Genomic DNA, 26,494 nt, shown 5'->3' on the forward strand with positions numbered 1-26,494 from the left:
TTTTTGTCAAAAAAAAAAAAAAAATTTCTTTTCCATCATTATACACTTTTGTACTGAACGAAACACGTAGTGTTGTTTTCTCATCCACTTATAATCAAGTTTTTAAGAACTTCCAACTGATACATTGAGACACTTGGAATTTTTCGTAAGAAGCTTAAGATTGACAAACCGCAAGACAATAATTGGGGGCGGGAGGTGGGTGCTAATTATCATAATAAATGGTTCCATTGTGAGGCTCTCTCTCCAGTATCTTGGGAGTTGGGATTTCTCCAAAATAAAAGGGACAAAAAATAAATAGAGAAATGGCAGAAATAATTTATATACTGCAGGCACTGGGAGCTGCTTGGTGGCAAGGGCTGTCTAATAAAAAAAGATGACTGATGCAAGATACTCCTTATATAGACATCCGTGAAATTCTTCTCTAACCCCAGATATCAGATAAATGAACTATGACCTCCAAGTGGTACTCTTGGCTTGAATTCAGAAGAAACCATCAAGTAAGGGCAATGCTTGAAACAAATGCTCTGAAAAAAGAACAAAAGATGTCAATTTGTAGGTGTCAAACTAATACTAAAAGGTGGAACTGATAAAAGTTGCTTGGGAACAAATTGACTTGAAAAAATGATATCTGTGCAGTCAATGAAGAACTTGGCTTTTCAGCTGGGTCAATGGTATCAGAATCTTCAATGAGATATAGTCATAATCATATAATAAAGAATAACATGGTTATTTTGTTGCCTACAGAAAAGTCAGGGAAGGTAAAGAAAAGCAAATCGAGAGATCTATTTACAAAGTCAAAATCTCACATTTTGATTTGGGCAGATTGAAAAAAGTTGATAAGGATTGATCTGCATAAGAAACTGGTGGTTCTGTAGATGTGGGTGTGGCAATAGGATTATGATAGAGAGAACAAGTAGCAATCTCTCAAGAAGTTGTAGATGGAATAGTGACTGATGTATATTGAGATGCAAGGAATTACTATAGTGATAAATAGACACCTCAACAGAAAATGAAAAATTCAAGTAAAGTGACTTGATGATATGTCAGAAATGGCTGAATGAATCAATAGTATAAACAAACTAACAAAAGCGAACAGGAAAGGTAAAGTGAAGGGCTAGACATGATTAAACAGGAATGAGCCAATGTCCAATTGTGCTTTGGTTTCTTAGATCCCTTAAATAGAGGTAGTAAGCTCTATTTGACAGCAAGGCATAATATCAGTATGACCAATTGAAATCCAGCATAAAATGTGAGTATTTTTGGGAAAAGAAAATTCCTCAAGCGGAAAGTGAATTGTGGTGGGTGGCTCTAAGCTGCTGAGTTTGCAATTTTGCATGCTTTATGATGTAGTGGATTACCAATAGTGATTCCTTGGCAATACATTCTGGCAAGCAAGGAATCCACCAGCTGGATGCTGACTGATGAACATTCCAGGATTGAGTTCAGGTTTGAAATTTGAATCAGTGAACTCCTAAATGGAAGCCAATGCAGTGGATACATTATTAATTGGTTAGGTCTTCACTCTTCAGCAGGGGGGTTGCTTAATGTGGTATTTAACAAAAAAAGATTTTCTACAAAGAGAAAACAATAAGAGGAAAACATCATAACATACTGGAATGCTTAGTAATAGGCCTTGAGGATTGACCAGGACAGGCAAGCTTCTTCTTGCAGCAACAGGAATAGATTTCAAGGACTGGAGAGCTCTTTGAGCTGATAACCTTACATAATCTATACATGAGTTCATCTCTCTCTGGTTCATCATATCGCCTAACTGGAAGTGTTGACTTTCTCTTATCTGAGACTTTGAAAGGTTGGCAAGATATAGCCAATCAGAATCAACCATGGGACGGACCTCAGCCACTGTTTCATGGCTAACAATGCAAGACCTGCAAAGATAATCACCACTTTCCCCTTCTGAGTTCCAGGTGCAGCAAGTCTCCTCCAGAGGAAATGTATCTTCAATGCTCTCTCTGCATAGTCTCCATGTAACCAAGAATCTACTCATGAAGTGACAGATCTTCCCAGATTGAAGTGGTTCTCTTAGGAAAGCACTAGCAGACTTTATTTCATGCCTGAAGTCATGTTCAAACATAATTTCATTTTTGGTCTTGAAATTCTCATTTTCCTCTTTTTGCAAGAGGAGAATGCTTTTATGAGTCAACTCACTAAGAATACCAAGATTCTTGGCTTCATTTAGAAGAGACCCTGAAGGTGTTACATCTAAAAATGGCACTTCTGAGGCACCTGGCAGCAAGCTATTCGAATATGATTTTCCATCCATGATAATTTGTTGCATCTCAGTTTGTGGGCAATACTTCATTCCTTCAGAGAAAGATGTCCAAGATGTTTCCATCTTTGACGGATGAGGTGAATCAAGTGAACAGCAGACAATAATATTTGAACCTTTAGACCCAGGAGCTGCACAAAGATAACAACCAGCTGCAGTAAGGGATGTCTGCAGGGTTGTCATAATGGAACCATGAACAACACGAATTGAGGCAAGCTGATGTGAGTGAAAATTTAAATGGTATAGAAGTTAAAGCCAAGAGATACATGGTAACCTAACAAGGATGATAATGATAACAGTGGCAACAACAAAAACAAAAGTGGTTTGAGCCTAGATTATCCCATCCATACTGCCTAGTTGATGAATGACAGTGATATATGAAACTAGTACCTAGTTTATTATCTTATTAACACAATGGATACACCTAATTCACTATTTCAATGACAACCATGTGGCGCTCATCCACTTTGCTCATGTTTTATGTATGTGGAAATGAGGAGAAATCAGCTATACCCATTGGTGTAGCCTTGGCCTAAAACCATGAAATCAGGGCTTTTGATGTTTGCTGTGGCCTGAACTTAATGTCACTTCATCCAATTCAAGGTGGGGCCACAGCAATACATCAAGGGCTGTGATTCATGGTTTTAGCTTAAGGCTATGCTAATGGGAGTAGCTGATTTTTCTCACTTAGCAATGGTACCCTCTTTACAGATACCAAGGCATGCTTAAACAAGCCTACAAGGACAAGACATTCATTATTTTGCTGGGTTTGTTCAATTCATATGGCTGTTATAGAAGGGCTATTACCCAACCTTTGGCATTTTTTGCAGACAAGGCCACTTTCAAAAATTGAAGCCACATTCTCATGCTTGCCAGCCCAAAGTTAACCATTGAACAAAGCAATGACCCTTAAATCATATGGCTCTCATGCAATTCTAAAACACTTTCTTCTCATATCCAAATAATACTATCTTACCAGTACTATTTGAAAGTTATATGGAACTAACACCCAAATAGGTTCCTAATATCCATCTTGTAATGTTACCGTGAAAGCTGTATAGGCCCTGAAACTGATTAGACATAAATGCATCTTAAATTATTTAGTAATTCAACAGAGGTTATCCTTTTGCGCATGGGAGTAATTCAAATTTCAAAAGGAACAATAACTTGGAAAATGACAACAGGAATGCAGATGAGGTACTGGTGCAGTGAAGAATGGCAGACCTTGCATGGGAATTTACGAATGTAATCCAACAAAAGTTGTGAGGTGCGACTTCGTACTGGCCGATGCCTTTGTGAGATGAACTGATGCATGCAAATGAAGAAACTATTAGTAGAACTTTGACAAGAATTAATCGTAATTTGACAATTTTCACAGGAATGGTCAAATGCATAAGACAACTGAAGCAAGCAATGGCTCACAGAATATATACCTGCAAAACCAACGAAGCAAACTTTGATAGACATATATCCTCAATATTTGATGGATTCAGCTTCTCTAGATCAATAATGGCATATCCATGCTGCAACCAATAATAACAAAATTGGTAAACAAAAGTTGGGATACATCTGTTCATTTTATTTGACCTTGTTTCTACTTGTTGAAAATCCATACTTCCATACTGCAAAAAAGGGATATATTAAGCATGAGTGATGAATCCTGTATCTGTAAATTGAAGTTGTATTCCAGGGTAATAAGACACTTATGTCTTATTGCCCAAAATTTATGTTGATTACTTATGAGGAACTTGAATGTTTTGCATGTTTTAATGACTCACATGTACTCCCAAGTTTCAATGTGGTAAATCTGAGTTTAACTTGAGACAAGCAAATGACTCTGTATGTGAAATGTTGCACCAGGAATAACCTCCCCAAGTCACAGGACCTTGGATCGTCAGCCAGCCTAGAACTGGGAAAGAGGTCACTTAAAAGGTCCTAGGCACTTATTAGGGCTCATCAAGAATTTCTACTAACTGAATACATCAGATTAAAATTATCAGGCTCTCCCTTCATAAAAAATTAAATAAAAAAAGGAAAAGAAACAAGATCCATAAAATGGATTGGAATTTGATAGAAAATGTTGCTCTTATTAACCCCTCACTGCCCTAAGATTTCACTATTCCTATTTACCAACCTAGGAACCAAGAAGAGAGAGGTTCTGTATGGTCTTTTTTTTTTATCAATAACAGAATTTCATTAGAATTATAAGAAACAGGTACAGAAATCCAGAGAGAGTTAAAAAGGCTTAACTCTCTACAAGAAAGCAAAACATCTCACAATTACAGCCCGGTACAATTGATCCCTTCCCACCCCCTGCTTTGCCAAAGCATCTGCAAATGCATCTGCTGTTCTTTTCACCCACTGAAATTGGATGTCCATCCTGCTAGTTAGCCATTTGATTTCCTTTCTTTCATTAGTAAACTTCCAAAGACCACCTCCCTTCTGTAACCAGCTTACCACCAATTCCGAGTCCCCTTTAATAATTAATTTCTGTATATTCAATTCCTTACTCTTTCTAATACCCTCCAAAACAGCAAAGATCTCAGATCTAAGAGAATCCCTAACCCCAATTGGGCAAGAATACATTGCTATCACCTTCCCTTCCTCATATCAGAAAACACCCCCAACACCTGAAGGGCCTGGTTTACCTTCACTACTATCAAAATTTAACTTTATAAACCCATTGCTAGGTGGTGTCCACACAGAAGCAGTAGAAAAACGAATCAATGCAGAACTAGCTACTTCCATCCAGTTGTTCAACATCATCAAATAGCTTTACAGATTTTATCCAATGCATTGCCCTAACTGTTATGGCCTCAATAATACATTCTTTACTTTGAGCTTTCACCATTAGCCCTGCAAAGCTAGAAGGCTCAGTATGGTCATTCCAATGAAGGAAACACTCTTGAGAATATTGTCTTCAGCCCATCTTCACGTTGCTTAAGATAACAGAGTTCATTGAGGAGACATTGAAGTTCAGTGACAGTCTGGCAGGCCAATTATGTGTCCCTTTGGGAGGACTTTCATGCAGTAGCTTCTAGCTTTGCAGGGCAGGCCCCACCCCCACATGGAAAGCCTAGAAGCTATGTTTGGTGAAAACCCCAGAAAGCCCAAATACACTTACATTCAGCTAGTAAATCGACTTTCTTGGTGAAGCTTATTTTAGTACTTTAAAGAAACTAATTCAAAGCTGAAGGCCTCCCAAAGAGGCACTATATCATCATCATCTAGTCCTTATACCAATTATATGGGATTGGCTACATGAATCCTGTTTCCCCATTCTGTTCTGTTTAGTACTATATCCAGTATTAAATTATGAGCGTTTAATTATTTCTTACAAATTCAACAGAAATCCTTTTCCTCTGGCCCCAACTCTTCTAGCCCCTTCAACTTATGATAGATTGCTTTCTTTTTATGGGTGTTTTAGGTGGTCTTCTATGCATGTAAGCCTGTCAATGATACTCGAAACTCTGTGGCCCAATCCGACATTTGATCTGATTATCTCGGATTCAAACGATGTGTTTATGTAATTGGATCAGATCCAGATTTGATCCATCCAATCCAATTATATTATAATATTTATTTTTTTAATAATATAAAATAGATATAACTATATTTAAGATTATAAAAAATACAATTTTAGCCTGTTAGGATTCAAATTCAACTCTGAGGTCTTCAAATCTGATTGGATTTTGGACCAGATTCGGATGCAAGTTTTCAATAGTCGGATTGGATTCAGATTTTGCTAAATCCAATCCATTTACAGCCCTATATGCATGTCACTAAACCATCTTTGTCTACTTCCTCTCATTTTATCACCTATTGTAAATAAGAAAAGCAAAATAGAAGATTATTCTATAATTGTTTATAAAAGAAAAAATAGAAACTATGCCTAATAGTTTATTATTAAGTAACTTCAATTTTATCACCTACTTCCTCTCATTTTATCACCTATTGGAAATAGGAAAAGCAAACTACTTCCCCTCATTTTTTGGTAAGTCATTCTATACATTTTTTGATAAGTAACTTCAATTTATCATTATTATCACACACTCTATACATAATATATGAAAATGTTTCTGCAATACAAAAAAAGCTACTCACAGTAGTTATGGTCACAGCTCGATCTATTAAACCATTGCAAATTGTGTCAACAAATGATCGTGTTTTCCGACAGGTGGAAATAAGTTTCTGTAGTTCAGATCTAATGGTACCTGAAAATTAAGAAAAGTGCAACTTTCATGAATATGCCAACATTGAGCTAAGAAAACAGAGAATTTGATATGATACCATGCATTCTAGGACACAATAATAATAAATGGTTCTTATAGTTACCTTCTCAAAAATAAGTAAATAACTAAATAACCCTATCATATGACAAATGAAATAATATTCTGATGCATAATAAAACAACCATTTCCAAAAGTGAGGGGATAAATGCTAAATTACATAATACACAATAGGAATTTCTGACTTATGTAATTCTTATTGCTAATGAGCAAATTGCTGTATGTATCAGAACTTACATGATAAATTTCCCAGTGACATACGGATCCTGTTACGAGCAAATAATGGGCTCCGATTTGTTGGATCTTCCACCCATTCCTGATTACTCCTTAGACATATCTGCACAATATGTATATCCTCACACAGATCTTATGTGGAACTCAGAAGGTAATGCAAGACACCATCTAACTATATAAATCTGATACAGATCTCTGGATTCCATGAAATGACTGAAAGCACAACTTTTGTACAACATAGGCTCAACTTGATAGAGGCATGAAGTGCTCTCCTGTAATCCATCTAATATGAACATCTCAAATGGTTGAGCAATCTAGTTACATCCAAATATTCCATACCAATATCATTGAACATCACTCTGCATCCTTCTGCTTTCTTATTCTTCTCAAAAACTGAAGAAGATTACAGCTAGAGATGGCAATTTTCCCCATCCCCACTGGGTACTCAGCCTCCCTGACCCCACCGGGTCAGGGGTGGAGATTGCCTTGGCGGGGCAGGAACGGGAATGGGGAGTGACGTCCCTGCCCCGCCCCAACCCTGAAATATATTTTAAATATTATTTAAGTATTAGTTTTTCAAAAAAATACTGTTAATTTAAAAAATTTGAAGATTCGGGTCCCCACAGGGAACTTGTCTCCATCGGGGATCAGGGATGGAGGATAAATATTATCCCCGATGGGGATCGGGAATATGATCCCTACCCCGAACCCGCCCTGTTTCCATTCCCAATTACAGCAAGGATTACACCAAGAACAAAAGGCTCTTCTTCTTATATAGTAAAATAATTTCATAGAAATGATATGGAAAAATGCAGAAAGGTCCTTGGACAGAAAATATATACAATGTGTAGTTTGTACTAATAGTAGCTCTCTAGGGTTATTGTGTAGTGTCAACTAATCTTGGGATGTACCATAATAAAGAAGATATGCAAGAACCAGAAGAATAATCTTTATTATATCAAGGTCCAAGAGTTTTTAAGATCACTGTAGAAGGAAATTCCACTAACTCTTGGTTTTGGAAACTTAATTATCCTTGTATAGCATAAAACTTGGATGTCTTGCTCAATCCTGAGCTCGGTCCAGTGGACTAGGCTTATAAAGTGATCCTTAGAAATGGTATGGTTGGATAACTATTTTTTTAAAGTAAAAGGAATTTTTCTTTAATAGAAAAGAGAAAAGCTACAAGCAAGTGAAGACATTTCACCAAAAAGGTACATCCAAAAATCCCAAGCACCAAATGACAGGCATGAACCAACAAAAACAGCAATGATCTATCTATTGTAAAACTCTAATGATTCCCATAACTTCTCCCCAAGATGTTTTCTTTTCAAAATTTTGAATTCAGAATGAGCAAGGGCCCACTCCATCTCCATGAAAGAAGACTCAGTATCTGTCACTAACTTAATCTCATCTCTAGCCTTGGCTTCAAAGAGTCTCTTGTTTAGTTCTCTCCAAATGCCCCAACAAACAGCAAAAGAGATGATACTCCAGAATATTTTAGCTTCCTTGCTTCTTGAAAATCTTGACCATTTTGTGAAAATCTCCTTCAAAAGCTGCGAATACCAATGACATGACACCTTAAATAATGATGAAAAGAATGATGGGGGAAAACCTTGAAACTTGACAATGAATAAATAAATGGCATGCGTCTTCCTTGTGTTGTGAGAAGACCATCCAAAGAGAGAAGCCAATGCAAATGCCTCAACTCAAGAGGGAATTGGATTCTCCCAAACACCCAATAGGTTGCTGATCACCATCTGATCTTTCATAAAGGCATTGTAAAAGGTTTAACATAGAATTTTCCATCTTTACATTCTTTCCACCACTTGGTATCAGGTTTGTTATTATCCCCTTTCACTTCCTTGAGCTTGGCAAATAATTCTGCATGCTCATCCAATTTCTGTCCAATAATGGATGTCTGAACACTGGACATCATAAAACTTGATTTCCTCTAATTTCAAAACAATGATTTACTGAGATGTTCTTCGAGTCAACTTGTACAGCCTTGGACAAACTTCACATAACCTTCCATTTCCACACCATTCATCTTCCCCAAATCTCACTCTGCTCTGATCCCCCTACAAAAAACTTAAATCGGCTAGAAAATTCTGTTTGAAACTTTGAAATCCCTTTTCAAACACTAACCCTATGCGAAGAAGAAACCTCTGTTGTACCCCATTCAAAATTTACCATCCCATTATGCAAGGAACAACTCTTCTTCTAAGAGCACCTCTCTCCCTTCCAAACCCCCAAAGCCACTATCCCAATAAAGCTTTATTAAAGACTCTAACTCTTCGAATTCCAACTCCAAATCATTCTTTGTCCATTATTTACTTGATTGCCTCACTTTATGCATTAATAACTTATTCTTAGAAAATAACAAAAACATGAGACAAATGGACTTTTTTTATTGGTAACAATAAAGATGGATTGTCTCATCAAGTCCAATGATGATTGGGCAAAATAGCTTATTCAAAGCATTGAAAGAAAAAAATACTTGGCAGAAGCGATTAATAATAAAATGATTCTCTTCAAGCATATGAGCATTTATCTGAAACAAAGCTAAACACCAAGTTACCAACCTTGTACATATCTTCTTTTGAGAACTCCAACAGTGGTCGCACTAGTAAAATCCTATGATTGGTTGAACTTTCATCACAATGAGTATATGCAGAGAACAACTGAGAAGTAAATGCCATCCCAGCAAGTCCAAGAACACCACTGTTACGAGATAGTCTGAGAATGAATAATTCAGCCTGCAATTTTCATAACCAAATCACTTTTTAAAGATTCAATGAGGTAACATAATTTTTTCCTCTCTCTATTCAATAGCATTGTCAGCTTTATCTGGTAAATCCTATTCTTTCTAATTGGTAACAGATGTGAACCATTTAACATAGTAAAAAAAAAAAAAAAACAAGGCAAAACAGAGTTCTTTCCCCCCTTTTTCCTGATAAGGGCAGAAGGAAAGCGGTACTATTAACTGGATACTCCCATTTACAGCATGAGTAAAGATACACTAATGTAAACCTGGTCATCAGCATGATGCGCAATAAGCAAGACACCTATCTGGTGCTGGACGCAGACATTCTGAAAAATATTATACCTGGAGGGTTCAAAGTCCAAACAAATTTTAGTTGCTAAGTTCCATTGTCAAACGTCTTTTAATATCAAAACATGAACTCATAAATCAACAGAATAAGAAAAATCGTGGAAATGAAAACAATAGCCAGCAATTGCAGCTAATAAACTCACTCAGGAAGACTAACCTCATTTCACGAGCTGCTTCTTGCAAATGACCCTGCTTTGGCTTACCACTAGACCATTTGCACCTTGCAACCTCACATTTAATTCCTACGCAAAGTCAGACCACACCCCTCATTGTTGAAAGGTAAGTAAATTAATATACAAAAAAGATAAACATAAGGGAAAAATCAGAGACTATACCCATTCTAGAGACCCTATCGCGGACACAGTTCGCCTCATCCTTGCTCTCAGCTCGTAGTCCGTGATCGACGATAATAGCTAAAAGCCCATCGATGCAACCCGTAGTCTCGTCCATTCCAACTTGGGCATCGGCCTTCCAACCCGCTGTTAAAACGCAGAGCGCCACGCTGTCGGGTCCGCCAGAAACTCCCATAGCTGCAACAAACGAATTCAGCATGAAAACGAAAACATCAATCTCTTACTAACCTCCCAATTATGGCACAAAATGGCAAAAGAGGATAATCTGAGAGACCAATTCGATGATGGGGTTTGAGTCCTGCCATGGTCATCCTCCTTGAGAAAGCTTCTCTGTATTTGGCCATGTCGATAGTTTCTCGACGTTCGGAGCATTTGCAGAAGAAACGATTCAAGGGGAGTGAAGGGGATAAACGGAGAGAACCCAGCATCTTTGGCCTTTAGGGTTCCCGCTCGATGAAAATGAAAACCCTAGAAATGGCGGGTATCCGGGCGTCGTTCGGTTGTGCGGTGCAAGTGGGTGGAGGACTGGACAAAGATGATAAGCTCTCGCGCCATTAATTTGAAAGGTTTTTTCTCTAAACCCAACACAGGTTACTGGATTTCATCTGAATCCAAACGCAACCAATCGTACGGTTATAAATTCTTTATTCTGATCATGAGCAGATGATCACTTCTTTGTCTTATGTAGTGGCCCTCAGTTGGAGGTGGTGCGCTCTACGCATCTTCCGTAAAATTATAAATAGATTTTCGGATTTCTCCATTTCTCTCTCTCTCTCCTCCTGGTTCGAACTTCGAACTGCCTGAACGCCTTAAAAAAAAAAAAAAAAAAAAAACTTCGAAGCCTGAACTCTCCCTCCAGAGTCCGGAGAGCGTTACGCTAGACGTTGAGAGCAAAATTGGTGAAACTGTTTCCCTTCAATGCTGGAGCTTTCCCGCCAAATTCCTCAAGACCTATAACGGAGCGTACGAACGTGATGACCATTGTTCGAACCTCCTGTTTGCTCAATCGTTCTCTCGCAATTGCTCTCCTTTCGATTTTTCTCCTCCATTTCCGACCTTCATTTCAATCCTACATTGATCGAATCTTCAGGTTCGAGACCGACGAGGAAACCCTGACTCTAACCGAAACGAAAATAAGATCCTACGAGAACGTCGGAAGCAGAGAAGAAGCTGCAAGATCATACGATAACGTTGGTGTCAAACAAGAATCTCCTCAGAGGAATTACATTGTGAGATTTATTGACTACAGGAGAACGGAGGATCACAGGAGTTACCTTGAAGAGAATATCCAATTGAGCGGGTGGAGATGGATCGAAAGAAGGAATCCGGCTGCTGCGTTCCCAACCGATTTCGGGCTCGTGTCCATCGAGGACGGGGTCCGAGAGGCTCTGGTCACGGAATTTGGGAAACTGGAGCTTGTCAAGGATGTTTCGGTTGATTTCAGCTATTTTCGGAGCTTATCTTCGAAGAAACTGCATAGAAGAGGAGCTTTCGTGGATGGAAAGAAGCGTCCCGGAAAGATGTTTACTTCAATGTCTTTCGGCGAGGGAGAACACCCTACAGCTCCAAGTAATTCTACCATAAGCTGGAAGCACAAGCTCATGATGCAGGTTAATTTCCTAGATTGGTACTAGTATCCATAAGGTTTCTCTTCCATTTATTTGCACCTTGTATTTTTGTTTTACTTTGGAATATTAAATTCGAATGACAGTTCTCCGTTATTCCTTACGTGGTACGAGTTTCATGATTTTTTTTTTGCAGAGATCCCAGGTTACATCATTGTGTGGAGCCAAGGCACTCTGGGCAAAAGGGCATACAGGTGCCAAAGTCAAAATGGCCATATTTGATACTGGGATTCGAGCAAAACACCCACATTTCCGTAACATAAAGGTATGTGCTCCTTCTGGCATTTAGTTAAATGCCTCATTAATCTGGGTGGATGTGATATGCTGACAATTCCTGTTACGCTTATTATGAGTTACGCTTCTGCTTTGGCATTGTCACTGAGTTCTGTTATGCTTTTGCTACGAGTCTGTAACTGAAGAGTTTAATTCATTGTAATAGTGACATGCTTACAGGAAAGGACGAACTGGACGGATGACGATACCCTCAATGACAATCTTGGACATGGGACAATTGTTTCTGGAGTTATTGCTGGTCAAGATGCAGAGTGCCTAGGATTTGCACCTGACGCGGAGATTTATGCTTTCCGTGTGTTTACAAATGCCCAAGTAATGCACATTGCTCCTTAGGAGATAATTTGAGCGTGATGAGTTGCTACTTTCAATTTTCACTTGCAAAAGGAATTTGCATTGGAGTTTCATCAGTTTTTGGCTATTTTTTCCCTAGGTTTAGAGGTTCATTAACTTCCCGCAACTTCCACAAAGCTTGCACCACTTTAAGAATTCAACTTATCAAGAGGAAAATTCCAGTTTCAACTCATGGCAAGAAAAGGCAAAAAAGCATATATAGACGTCAGATGACCTGTCTTGCACAGCCATTCTACTTAATATCTTATTTATACCTGAAGAATTTAGTAGCATTTCTTGATATTAACTCAAGAAAGAACTCAAAAGGGAAAACAGAAGAGTGGTAAAAAAATGAAAGGTGCAATTCCAACTTCCTAAATGCACTCAAAATAAGTAATAGTGAGAGCAGGAAAAAAATACTAAAAGTGGGACCATTATGAACTACATGTACAGTAAAGCTGAATGCCTAGGATGATTATTATATAAACATGGCTGCCAATCTGAAGATCTTGTTCAGATAAATTCCACATTTAGCAAGTACTTTTGGCTGTCTCTCTTGCAAGAACTGGGGTAACTAGACAGGACCTTGTACTGGAGCCCGCTGGGCCAGGGATAGAGTTTCACAATACTTAATGAATGATTTGGGCTTGGGCTTGGCAGCTCTTGCAGTTTCTTTTCTATTTTTTGTACTGCTATGCCTCTTGTTCCTGGCTATTAAGCCTGATGGCAGGGGTCCCGTAAGACCTGCCAAGACAGGTGTCCTACTTTTTGTACTTCTTGGGGGCCCCTAGACCTTCTTATATTTTCTTTCCTCCACTATTTAGTAGCGCATGTATTGCTTATGCTTTCTCACTAGTTAATGATAAAATGACTACGAAAACAAGGTTGACCTACTGATCCGTAGTAAGTTAATGAGTTGTCTGCATTACAGAAGTAGGTGCAATTTGAGAGCTTTTTATAGACCAACTGTGGCCTTCATCTATACAACAGACCATATGCCATTATCATTTTGTTTAATCGGGGCATCCTAAATGCTGCTACTCTTTACAAACTAAGACCTAGACAGCATCAGTAGTTCAATTAAACCAAGGTTCAATGGATAAGTTACTTAGACATTGTAATCCCACTCTCACTTCTGATCTAAACCACTGAATATGTTTACTCCTTTAGTGGCACCCTTGGATTGTACATATTACGGTTTCTGTATGGTAGCTTTTCTTTGTTATTTTGAGCTCAGATATTATATTTTTGATCAAGATTATGATAAGTTTTATTGAGCCTCTTGCAGATATCTTACACATCATGGTTTCTTGATGCTTTCAACTATGCTATTGAAACCAATATGGGTGTGCTGAATTTGAGTATAGGTGGACCTGATTACTTGGATCTTCCATTTGTGGAAAAGGTAAACCCCTTCCTCTTGATTCTGTTTAGTTGAAACTTTATGGTGTTTGCATTCCCTCACTTCAATTTATTTGATCTCTAGCTTTGCTTACACGTACAAGTACATATTATACTGCTGATGTTGCATCTTCAATTTAGGGGCCATTGCTTGGAGTAATGGTAAAATCTTGGGCTGACAAGCATGAGTTTGAGTCTGAGCAGCTACCTTGTGCAAAAAAAATGCTAAAGATTAGGTCCATATCCAGTGCACCTCTCCCAAGACCCCAGTAGCTGGGACCAACATTGGGTAATGACCTTTATTAAGTTGCATCTTAAATTTCAATGAATGCATAAGCATGCAAATTATCATTCACATTGAGAAAGACTAGATGGTAGATATACCATGTATATGGTAAAAGAATTGGCATTCCCAATTGTAGCAGAAATAGATGAGAATCATGAAAATCAAATATATAGTTTTTCTTTTGAAGTCCTAAACGGCTCATCATTTTGTGTAATTCATCATCATGGTGCATAATCTGTTGCAAATGCTTCAATCTCCACTACCAGAAAAGATAAAGGAATGACAAAAGAAAAGCTTGAATTATTTCCTAGCACACCTCCACTGCCATCCATACAAAAAAGGAAAAAAAGAAAAAAAAAAGGAAAGAAGAAAGAAAGATCGGAAAGGAGAGAAGTAATCATTGACTCTAAACTGATCACAGAAATAATTGCAAGTGGTTTAAAATTTAAATGTTTTCCAGGTCTGGGAACTGACAGCAAGTAACATTATTATGGTTTCGGCCATTGGCAATGATGGACCACTATATGGAACACTAAACAATCCTGCAGATCAAAGTGATGTTATTGGTGTTGGTGGGATTGACTATAATAATCACATAGCTTCATTTTCCTCTCGTGGCATGAGTACTTGGGAGATTCCTCATGGGTAAAGAATCTTCTTTATTTTTTTTCTTATTTTCCAGGTTCCTGCAAATAAGTTGGTTAGGTCTAGCCACTTCAGATGTTCAATGTTATTTGGGTTGGAAGTAGACCTATTCATGGGCCGGGCCGAGTTGGGCTCGGGCCGGGCTTTCACTTGTCACTAATGAAAATATACTAGGCCCGGGCCCGAGCCCAGCCCTGATAAAAAGCCCGAAGCCCGAGCCCGAGCCCAAAGCCTAACCTAATTGAAAAAAAAAACAATTTTTCCTATTCAAATTAGAATTAAAAATTCAGATAGTATTTTTTTTTCTATTTAAATGAACAATGGGCCTACAAGATGGTATTTTTTCCCTTTCTTTTATATTTTAAAACACAATTTTACATTATTAAATCAAAAAATTTATTCAAATGGACATAATCACATGACTCATTTTAAGTTTAACATTAGGTCGGGCCGGGCCGGGCTTTTTGGCCCGAATTTAAGCCCACGGGCCTATAAGCATGTTCAAGCCTATATGGGGGCCGGGCCGCTCCGTCGGGCCACCCGGCCCATGAACAGGTCTAGTTGGAAGGGGAGTGGTTTGGTTCTCAGCCTAGACTCGTATTCCCTTTTTCAGTACATTTTGGTATACATTAACCCTAGTATTTTTGTAATATAAATGTTCCATCTCACGAATCATGAGATCAACATACTCCATATTATTCTCTTTATTTTAGTAGATGTCTATTTTCTCATTTTCTGTGACAGTCTGCATCATTATATATCCCTACTTATATCAATCCAAGAAGTTTTGCATGCCATGTATCCAAAAAAGCATTGGCCTCCTTTTCGGTGAAACTTTGCTTAATAGTAAATGCATGAATATGGTGAAGGTAGTCAAGGTTTTATTCTGTCCAGTTTTTCCATATTTGACATAGTTTCAAGACATCTCTAGGGCTTACCTTGGAGATCTCCCAACTCTGAGTGCATTTATCCATTGCCATGTTCTCTACCTGTTGTTTAATTGAAGCTTTCCATACTTCCCTTTGTATGGTAAGTTTAACTTGATACTTCTCTTTAACACTTATTTTGTTAGCTTGTAAGAATTATTAATGAAAGAATGGTAGGATCCATCTAATGGACGCCATGAAGGGTGCGGAATGGGAGGGCGAATTTCAAAAATTTCCTACCTTCTTCCAATTGGGAATCATATTCCCTAAATTTAGAATACATTATTCAAGGATTGTACTTGAACCATAATCAAACCAGATCTTAATCAAAAGGAAACAGGAAGGATTATACCTGATCCGAAGAAACAATATCTCCCAAAGTTGGTGTTCACGCCCAAAGAAGAAACCAAGATCCGCTCCTACTGAAGATGACACAGCTGTGGATGGAACGGAACCAGCAGGGTGCGTCCTACACACTGGATTCTTCGTAAGAACCCTCTGGAAACCTTGAACACTGAATCCTTTTGTCTTTCTTGCAAGACTGTTGTGAAGAACTGGTTTCTTGACTTCCTGTTGCTGCAAAGATCCAATCTTCCAACAGGGAATGGCGGCGGCTGAAGGAGGAGAAGTCCAGGGATGAAGAGGGCAGAACTTTCTCTTCTCTCTAGAGTCTGTGAGAGATCCGATCTCAATTCGCAGGATGTGTTTCTTGCTTACTCAAACCCCTAGTTCGAAATCTGATATTTCTGCTAGGGTTTTCTCCTCTTTCTTCTTGATTAAGAAACCTCCCAATATTTTTGGGAGTTATCCCAATCCAAATCAGTATTTGAATAGGGGTTAATCTTAATCCTATTTGCAGATTAAATTAGTTAACTCCTGATCTTATCAGGAGATTACCAGATTCAAATCTAATTTGAATTTGGTCTCTTACAGTGGATAAGGTTAAAGACCCAATCCTTTTACTAACATTAATCTCAGATTCGCCCCATGAACAGGTGATCATATCAGCCCAGTTCGAAATGGGCTTTTGGCCCATTAAATGTTCAGTGTTTAACCAGTTTCCAATCTGCTGCCCAGTTGGGCTTCTTTGTATGGCGTGGGACCCAAGCATTAATCTACACACCAGTCACATGGGTTCGGCCCAGCCTTTATTACAAGGCCCAGCCGAATTCACTGAAAGACTCAGTGACCCCCTTGAGCCCATCACATGGACCCTATGGGCCCAACACTTCCATTAAGTGTGTGCAGGTGCAAGATTAGCTCATCAGGTATTATCCTAAATGGTCTTACACTTAACCTCTCAGCCCTTAATGATCAAGCACTGCCCGACAAGAGAAGACCTCTTTCTCGGCTGCAAGGAACAGTGCCGCACTCTCCACTCACATGGATCCCGAGAATTAAAACCTTTCGCAAATCTTTTGAAACATATATATATATATATATAAACCTTTCGCAAATCTTTTGAAACCGTACATATACATATATATATATATATATATATATATATTTTAATTTTGCAAAACAAAATTCCAACGATTGAAATCAACTACCGGCAGTTTGGTTTCCATCAGAAAGAGTGCATTCCCGATCATTACCATTGTCCGACAAAGGGGTTGATCCTGTCACTATGACCATTCACTCAAATGAATTCTCAAATTGCCCCAACATGTCCAAGTTTTGACCCCCACTAAGGATCTCACTGATTGACACATCAAAGACAGTCCGATCCGACACCTAGTGATGTGACATAATCGAGTCTAGGGGTCAGGTGTAACTTTTCAGTTTTGCCCATCTGTGTCCAAGGTCTAGGGCAATATTGGAAATCTGGTCCGGTTCAAGGGTTCAAGCAATCTCATACTGCATGTGCTTTGGGTCTTACCCTGATGGCCGAAACAAGCCATCCCAACACTTGGTGGCACATCAATATCAGCTTTGGCAGGATAAATCTACCTTTCGCAAATCTTTTGAAACCGTATATATATATATATATATATATATATATTAATTTTGCAAAACAAAATTCCAACGATTGAAATCAACTACCGGCAGTTTGGTTTCCATCAGAAAGAGTGCATTCCCGATCATTACCATTGTCCGACAAAGGGGTTGATCCTGTCACTATGACCATTCACTCAAATGAATTCTCAAATTGCCCCAACATGTCCAAGTTTTGACCCCCACTAAGGATCTCACTGATTGACACATCAAAGACAGTCCGATCCGACACCTAGTGATGTGACATAATCGAGTCTAGGGGTCAGGTGTAACTTTCCAGTTTTGCCCATCTGTGTCCAAGGTCTAGGGCAATATTGGAAATCTAGTCCGGTTCAAGGGTTCAAGCAATCTCATACTGCATGTGCTTTGGGTCTTACCCTGATGGCCGAAACAAGCCATCCCAACACTTGGTGGCACATCAATATCAGCTTTGGCAGGATAAATCTCCCCAGACTTATCCAATGGCTGTGAACATTTAAAACTAACACAAGTTTCTATAAGTGTCCAGTTTTAGGGTCTTATACAGAATTATACCAAACAACATGAATCAAACATGCAATTTAATTTATTTCCACTAAATAACAAAAGTACATCAAATCCGATTGAAGCTAAGGGCATACAAGACTGTTTAACAATTAATGCCATTGCATCTTACTTAGGATAAAGTTTTTTGTGCTACTATATTATATCTGTATTGATTTTGAAGAACAAAACTCATTAGCTCATATACACCAAAGGAGTTATATTAGAAAATAAAGGAAATTTTTCACTTTTTGGTTCAGAAACACTGTTTTAACCATGTTTAACTTTTTCCAAACAGGTATGGTCGCATGAAGCCAGATATTGTTGCATATGGCCGGGATATCATGGGTTCCAAGATCAGTACAGGCTGTAAAAGCCTTTCAGGAACCAGCGTGGCAAGTCCTGTGGCTGCTGGTGTGGTTTGCCTGCTTGTTAGTGTCATCCCCGAGGGTAGCCGAAAGAAGATTCTAAATCCAGCAAGCATGAAACAAGCACTTGTTGAGGGGGCAGCAAAGCTTTCTGGTCCTAATATGTATGAGCAAGGTGCAGGCAAGGTTGACCTGTGAGTTCTTTTACTTGTAAAGCATCTCCTTATGTTTTTCATTTGTATACTTGGAAATGAATGCCTTTTTTCTTGTAAATGGCTAATTCTCTCAATATATGTCAGCTTGAAGTCATATGAAATACTGAAAAACTACCAACCTCGGGTAAGCATCTTCCCTAGTGTTCTCGATTTTACAGACTGTCCTTATTCCTGGCCCTTTTGTCACCAGCCACTCTATGCAGGTGCTATGCCTGTGATCTTCAATGCCACTATATTGAATGGAATGGGTGTGATTGGCTATGTCGATTCTCCACCCTCATGGCATCCTTTGGACGAAGTGGGCAATCTGCTTAATATTCGCTTTACTTATTCAGAAGTTATCTGGCCTTGGACTGGTTATCTTGCATTACACATGCAAATCAAGGAAGAAGGTGCTCGGTTTGCAGGAATAATCGAAGGCAATGTGACTGTTAGAGTATACAGCCCATCGTCTCGTGGAGAAAACTTTCAATGACAAACTACTACTTGTGTGCTTAAATTGAAGTTGAAAGTGGTTCCAACTCCTCCAAGATCCAAGCAGATTCTATGGGATCAATTCCATAGCATCAAATACCCGCCTGGTTATATCCCAAGAGATTCTCTGAATGTTTGCAATGACATCCTTGATTGGCATGGAGATCATCTGCACACAAATTTCCACACTATGTTCAACATGCTGAGAGATGCCGGATACTATGTTGAAACAATTGGCTCGCCCCTCACATGTTTTGATGCCCACCAGTATGGGACACTGCTGATGGTAGGTCTTGAGGATGAGTACTATGAAGAAGAGGTGCAGAAGCTTAAGGATGATGTCATTAATACTGGTTTAGGACTACCTGTGTTTGCTGAGTGGTATAATGTAGACACGATGGCGGAGATGATTTTTTTTTATGATAACATGCGAAGTTGGTGGATCCCAGTTACCGGGGGTGCAAATATTCCAGCATTGAATGATCTTTTAGCACCATTTGGCATTGCTTTTGGCGATAAGATTCTGCATGAGGACTTTTCTATTGATAGTGAGCAGAGCCACTATGCATCTGGAACAGATATAGTGAAGTTTCCAGCAGGTGGTTTTCTGCACGGCTTCTCCTTCCTAGATAGTTCAATGATTGGTGCCACTCAGAAGATACTACGAACTTCTGACATGACAAAGGTGAGACAATATATCTTGTTCAGTTGAACTTATTAATTCTAAATTGGTGTTCTTTATTTTGTGAGAGAAATGGGCCTTTAGAATAAAAATATTAAACATATACCTCCTCTATAGTCGGACCAACCATTTAATCACAACAATTGGGATATCAGATATTACCCAATTTCTGGCAGGAAACTAAAATTCTTGGAGGATCTTTGTGGGGTGACCCTTTGCCTTCTTGTTTACCCAGTCTGTTCTCTTGTGCTTCCTTTTCCAAACTATTCACTCATCTCCCATTACCCCCCTCACCCTGGATTTTTGGTTAAAGTTCTTTATCCTGGACTTATGCCTCCTAAAATCAAAGCTTTCTGTTGGGAAGCGGCATCGCGGATTGTAACCCATTATCTTTGTGAGGTGATCCAACATTGGAAATTATGGTGCCTCTCACCTCATGTGTACATTTGATTTAAGAAAAAGGAAGGTCCTACCTTTTTGAATTGTTGGGTCACCTTGCTAATGAGGTACTGGAGTTATTCTCTTCTCACATGATCAATGCTCATACAAAAAGGGGTAGAGTGCTTGGGCTGCAGTGGAGTGATTATCTTATGGAGCACTTGGACTTTGGAGTGAAAGAAATGCAAGGATCTTTGATAATAAAGAACAAAAGTGGAGGATATCATATAATTAATGGAGAATTGGGTCTTGCAAAAGGAGGAATTCAATGAAGTCCCCATGGACTCCATCTTGAGAGTATGGGTTACTATTGCTGATTTTGCTCAGAGAAGGGCATCAAACAACCCAATCCTGGTCTCCTCCAGATAGAGGGTAAACTGAATTTTTATGGTTGCTGTTGTGATAATCCAAGATAATCAGGTATTGGGGGTTTTATAAAGGACAAAAATGGAACCGTTGTATTAAGTTTTTCAGGCCCAGTTGGGATTGTTAATGCGTTGAGGCCTGGGTCACTGAGATGCTTGCCGCCCTCCTTAAAGGTATTGGATAGGGAAGGGGATTGTTAGATAGTAATGTATTGGTTTTCCTCTTTAGCAGATGGCCCATGGACTCTAAGGGGCCATTGGATAACAAATGAAGTGGCTGAACTGAATGACTTGTTGCTGTCTTCTTAATAAGTTATCAAGGAGGTTGTGAATTCTATAATGGCTGAAACTGAAGTTGGGTTGACTACCAAATTATGTTTTACTACTCAGATACAGCAAGGGTATGGATGGATACAGTATTGGATACAAAATTAACAGTAAAAATTGAAGTATCCAACTGTACCCTTTTATAGGTATCCGGGTATCATATTTACCATACCCACAAATATTTTATTATTTAGGTATTTTACCCATTAAAGACAAAGCAAGGCATTCAATTCAGCCACTTAAGTTGTTATCAGACAATCCTTTAGGCATTTAATTAGAGGCAAAGCTTTTGGCATCCAAGATGAACTGCTTGTTCAAATGGATCCTTGTATCTGCTAATAGATTTCTTGATTCCTTGGCAGAGTAGGGGCAGTAAGTACTGTTTTGGCCTGCAGGGCTCCAGGCCTGGCTTGTAAGTGAAGTTATCATAAATTCCCTTACCATGGAAATGGGGACTTCTATCTCTGAAAGTAATTTTGATTTTTAAGTATTTTTACTGATAAAAAAAATGAAATACCAGTTACCACTATGCTCCTCTCTGAAACATTTTTAAGTTGTTGTACAATGTCCAAAAACATATAACACAGACCAAGTAGTTCATGTGATCCTGATTTTATTGATAATTTGTTCTCTTCATATTTTAGTTGGATTCAGGTATCCCTGCCATGTATCTGCAATTATGTATGCATTATAGAGACAGGGAAACTAATAGATTTCACCATTGTAATTTTAGAAGTCATGAAACACCTTTTTTTTTATAAAACAAGAAGAGGGACTACACAAGATGAGGGGTAGCACGTCCCCAAATGTTAGCACAAGATAAAGCTCTTAAAGAACTGGGAAGATAAGGAAGGGATACATCATTGGAATGAGCAAAATTCGCAAGACAATCAGCCACTAGATTACAGAAGAAAAACAACCTTTTGAGAAAAAGGACTGTTTAGAAAGTTGCAAAAATTCAAAAGAAAGTAGCAGAAATCAGAGTTCAAGAGGAGAGAAGAAGAAGAAGAAGAAGGTGGTGGCAACTTGGGTTCAGAGAGAGAGATTTTCGAACATAATCCCTTCTCTTACTCCCTTAATTCTATTTCATTAAGCTAAACTTTAGTAATTTATAGAGAAGCCCCTAGTTGGGCAGAAAATTAAAAAGACATAACATAAGAAATAATAAAGTCCAAATTAAGGTCCATTACAACAAAGAACATAAAAGATAAAAAGGATAAATAGTCTATGGGCCATTCGGCCCATCTTCTCTACACTCCCCCTCAAGCTGAGCATAGATGTCAATCATGCCAAGCTTGCCAGTAGCATGCTGAAGTTTAGCCTTGGGAATGCCCTTGGTGAGGAAATTAGCTAACTATTCTTCAGAGGTGATGAAAGGTAGGCACACTTCTCCAGAAGCCACTTTTTCTCAAATGAAATGTCTGCCAATTTCAATATGCTTAGTTTTGTCATGTTGCACTGGGTTGTGAGCTATGTTGATGGCGGCCTGATTATCACAATATAACATCATTGGCTTATCATGCTCAATACCCAGTCCTCCATCAAGGATCTAAGCAACAATAGTTCAGAAACTCCATGAACCATGGCTCTGTATTCTGCTTCGGCTGAAGATTAAGCAATAACTGATTGTTTCTTGCTTCTCCAAGAGACAATATTACCTGCCACTAAGCTACAATACCCAAAAGTAGATCTTCGGTCATCAATGTTTCCGGCCCAGTCAACATCTGTGTAGGCTTCAAGTTTCATATGGCCATGCTTAGTAAATAAAATTCCCTTTCCAAGGGAGCCCTTCAAATAACACAGAATCCGCTCTACTGTTGCCATGTGAGTATCCTTGGGAGCATGCATGAACTGACTGATACAACTAACAACGTATGCAATGTCTAGCCGATTCATGCATAGATAAATAAGTTTTCCGAGTAGTCTCTGGAAGACTCCCTTATCTTCTAACAATATTCCATCTGAAGCAGAGAGTTTATGGCTCATATCGATAGGAGCAACAATTGGTCTAGCACTCATCTTCCTTGTTTCAGAGAGCAAATCAAGAACAACTTTCTTTGAGAGATAAGGATCCCATCCTTGGATCTAGCAACTTTTAGCCAAGAAATTATCTCAATTCCCCTAGATCTTTGATCTCAAACTCTGTATGAAGGAAAGATTTGAGATCATTAATCCCTGAGACATCAGTACCAGTCACAACAATATCATTAACATACACAATCAGGTAAACGGCCAAGGATCCTCTCCTCTTCACAAAGAGGGTATGATCAGATTGTGTCTGTACATAGCCAAAGCTAACAAGGGCAGCCCTAAACCTTTCAAACCATGATCTAGGGGACTATTTGAGTCCATAAAGAGATTTCATCCCTGGAGGAAGAGACATATAGACCTCTTCATGTAACTCTCCATTCAGAAATGCATTCTTTACATCTAGTTGATAAAGTGGCTAGCCAAAGATAGCAGAATTCTCACAGAAGTCATCTTGGCAACAGGGGCAAAGGTTTCCAGATAATCAATCCCATATGTCTATGTATAGCCTTATGCAACCAGCCTAGCCTTGTACCTTTCAACGGTGCCATCAACATGATATTTGATAGTAAAAATCCACTTACAGCCTACTGTATCCTTCCCTTCAGGCAAATCAACCACTTCCCAAGTGTCATTCTTGTGCAGAGCATCAATTTCTGTTCTCATAGCATCCCTCCATTCTGGAATAGTAAGAGCTTCTGACACAGACTTGGGAATTGGGTTAGAAGCAACAGAAGAAAGGTAGGCAAAATATGAAGAAGATAGCAAACTATAAGAAAGGTGTTTGGAAATGCAATGTACAGTACACTTTCTTTTTCCTTTCCTAATAGCAATGGGGATATCAAGGTCTGGAAAGGATGTCTCCAAAGGGGCTGTAACAATACCTATTGTCTTATATGTAACTGGAAGTGCATGAGGCTCATGTGTTGTAGGGGAAACAATCTGCTCATTTCTGGTTCTCTGCCGTTGGTACAACCTGGGATTAAAAAGAGGACGAGGAGGGAAAGGAGGAGGAATAGGAACACTAGAATGAGAGTGAAGTGACTGATCCTCCCTTGACTCATTTGAAGGAGGAAGAGACTCAGCAAAAGACTCAACTAGGACAGGAAGAGGAAGAGCAAACGCCTGTGACAAATCCTCCCCCTTTGGACAATGTCTCTCTAGAGAAGAACCATAAAAGGAAGAAAACTCATCAAATGTGACATCCATTGAGACATATTGAGTGCCAGTCTTCAGATCAAAACAACAGTAACCCTTCTGTGTGGGGGAATAACCAAGGAAGATACACTTGTGGGCTTTTGGTTCAAATTTATGTCTTTGGACACTTGGGATATGTACATAACAAGTGCAGCCAAAGGCACGAAGAGGAATAGGAAAAAGATCATTGTCCGGATGAAGAAGACTGAAGGGAGACTTAAACCCTAAAACCCTGGATGGCATACGGCTTATAAGGTAGGTAACAGTGAGAACAACATCACCCCAAAATTTTGTAGGGACATGTGAGGCAAATAGAATACTTCTTACAATTTCAACAATATGTATATTTTTTCTTTCAGCAACCCCATTCTGTTATGGGGTCCTAACACAGGAGCTTTGATGAATAACCCCTAAATCAATGAGATAGCAGGTCAGGTTTTTCTAAAAATATTCTTTTGCATTGTCGGATCTGAAAATTTTAATTTTGGTATCAAACTGGATTAGGACAAATTCATGGAATTGCCTCACAAGTCTGGGAACTTCATCACGAGACTTCATAAAAAATATCCAAGTGAATCGAGAAAAGTTATCAATGAACAAGATAAAATATTTGTAGCCACCCATAGAAGGTAAGTGGTAAGGCCCCCACACATTAGAATAATGCACAATATTAAAAGAAGATCTTTTATTACTCAGAGGATAATTGTTTCTACAATGTTTTGGCAGTTCACAAGACTTATAATGAAGACTGGATAAACAAATTCCCTTAAACAGTTCTGGGAATAAATGACTTAATGTAGAAGATGACCCAAATGAAAATGACATAACATGACTCGACTGATGGACTCTATAGATGTAGACCCAAAAGCATCTTTTTCAGGTTGTTCATGGAATGTCCAAGAGTATCTAGCAGATATATTCCATTCGCCTCACGACCACTCCCAATCACCTTCTGAGACTCCAGATCCCGAAAAACACAGTAGCAAGGGAAGAAGGTTACACAACAGTTTAAGAGCCATCGGCTAGGGTAATTTTGTCACGTCCATGAAGTAAATCATATGAAACAAACAAAGTAGAAAGACTGGTTATATGATCAGAAGCACCAAAATCAATAATCCAAGGGATCCTACGATTACCTGAAATGGTTGCATGATTGGCAGAAGCCCGTATACCTAGGTGACTGATCATCCTCCCAAACTTCTCATATTATGCCTTCATAACTGCTAACTGCTCACTAGCCATCATCTCTTTAGTTTGGTATCTGTCACTATCTAGACCAACAGCAACATTGGCACTCCCTGCCTTTATATTATCAGACTTCTTCTGAAACCGAAGTGGTAGGAGCTTAGGATGCAATTTCCAGCACTTGTCTTTAGTGTGTTTTGGCTTTTTACAATACTCACTGATAATCTCTTTCTTCCCTGAGCTACTTGGAGTCTCTGCAACCCCTTTGGGTTTCACTCCCATATTAGCAAAGTGATCATTTAGATCAGCCCCTTGGACCTGGACAAGTCTTCTGCTTTCTTCACTACTTACCAAGGCATATGCTTGAGGCAGTGAGACACTATCCTTGGATAAAATATTTTGCTTTGTAATGTCGTACTTTGGATTTAGCCCTGTCAAGAACTCAAACACCCTGTTTCTCTCAACCAGTTTTCTATAGGTCTCAGCATCCTTAGTGGTGTCACAAGCTACAACTTCTATCAAATCTATTTCTTGCCATAAAGACTTCAGTGTTGAGAAGTATACAACTAATGGTTTCTCCCCCTGTCTCAAATTCTTCACATCACTTCTCAACTTGTAAACCTAGCCACATTTAATTTTGGGGAATATGTTTCAACAACACTGTCCCAAATTTCCTTGCTGAATTCATCCACAAATAGTATTGACTAATCTGTGGTTGCATTGAGTTCACAAGCCATCCAATAATAGTATAACTTTCTTGCATCCACTTTTCATATGATGGATCATCTTCCGGAGGAGCCTTTTTGCTCCCGGAGATAAAACCCCATTTGCCTCTACTACAAATATGAATTTTTACTGATTGTGACCAAGCCAGATAATTAGTTCCATCCAGCTTGACTGTGGTTACAGCCAGTAG

At 38.8% G+C, this 26,494-nt stretch overlaps 1 protein-coding gene and 1 pseudogene across 3 annotated transcripts in view; one reads left to right on the forward strand and one right to left on the reverse strand.

Annotated features, from left to right (window-relative positions):
* RSY3 (Adenine nucleotide alpha hydrolases-like superfamily protein) lies at nt 1-11,102 on the reverse strand. 2 transcript variants are annotated; one of them, XM_088956440.1, is made up of 11 exons: nt 10,550-11,102; nt 10,258-10,452; nt 10,080-10,164; nt 9,841-9,916; nt 9,393-9,566; nt 6,814-6,913; nt 6,392-6,501; nt 3,721-3,810; nt 3,512-3,592; nt 1,613-2,455; nt 1-524 (listed from the first exon to the last, which is right to left on the reverse strand). In XM_088956440.1, exons 1-11 carry the CDS (start codon nt 10,701-10,703, stop codon nt 435-437), a joined length of 1,998 nt encoding a protein of 665 aa, XP_088812566.1. In that variant the 5' UTR covers nt 10,704-11,102; the 3' UTR covers nt 1-434. The 2 variants fall into 2 exon arrangements, with proteins under 2 accessions (XP_088812566.1, XP_088812567.1); XM_088956441.1 differs by having other exon boundaries at nt 10,080-10,142; nt 10,550-10,882.
* Nucleotides 11,043-26,494, forward strand: part of LOC148842668 (subtilisin-like protease SBT6.1) — a 20,307-nt pseudogene continuing 4,855 nt past the window's right edge. Inside the window, exons 1-7 of the transcript XR_016102785.1 lie at nt 11,043-11,885; nt 12,037-12,165; nt 12,354-12,506; nt 13,813-13,929; nt 14,672-14,856; nt 18,598-18,861; nt 18,967-20,041. The product of XR_016102785.1 is annotated as a subtilisin-like protease SBT6.1 (transcript). The remainder of the gene's footprint in view (nt 11,886-12,036; nt 12,166-12,353; nt 12,507-13,812; nt 13,930-14,671; nt 14,857-18,597; nt 18,862-18,966; nt 20,042-26,494) is intronic.

The sequence above is a fragment of the Nelumbo lutea genome, chromosome 8 (genome assembly GCF_056320005.1).
Source record: "Nelumbo lutea isolate HS-2025 chromosome 8, American lotus-T2T, whole genome shotgun sequence".
Classification (NCBI taxonomy): Eukaryota; Viridiplantae; Streptophyta; class Magnoliopsida; order Proteales; family Nelumbonaceae; genus Nelumbo; species Nelumbo lutea.

Excerpts from the sequence above, each read along its gene's own strand:
- RSY3 (XM_088956440.1), bottom strand. The coding sequence starts at position 10,703 with ATGCTGGGTTCTCTCCGTTTATCCCCTTCACTCCCCTTGAATCGTTTC. Across the intron at positions 10,453-10,549 it reads CAAACCCCATCATCGAATTG|CTATGGGAGTTTCTGGCGGA; the intron begins GTCTCTCAGATT and ends CGTTTGTTGCAG. Across the intron at positions 2,456-3,511 it reads TTCGTAAATTCCCATGCAAG|ACATCCCTTACTGCAGCTGG; the intron begins GTCTGCCATTCT and ends ACAACCCTGCAG.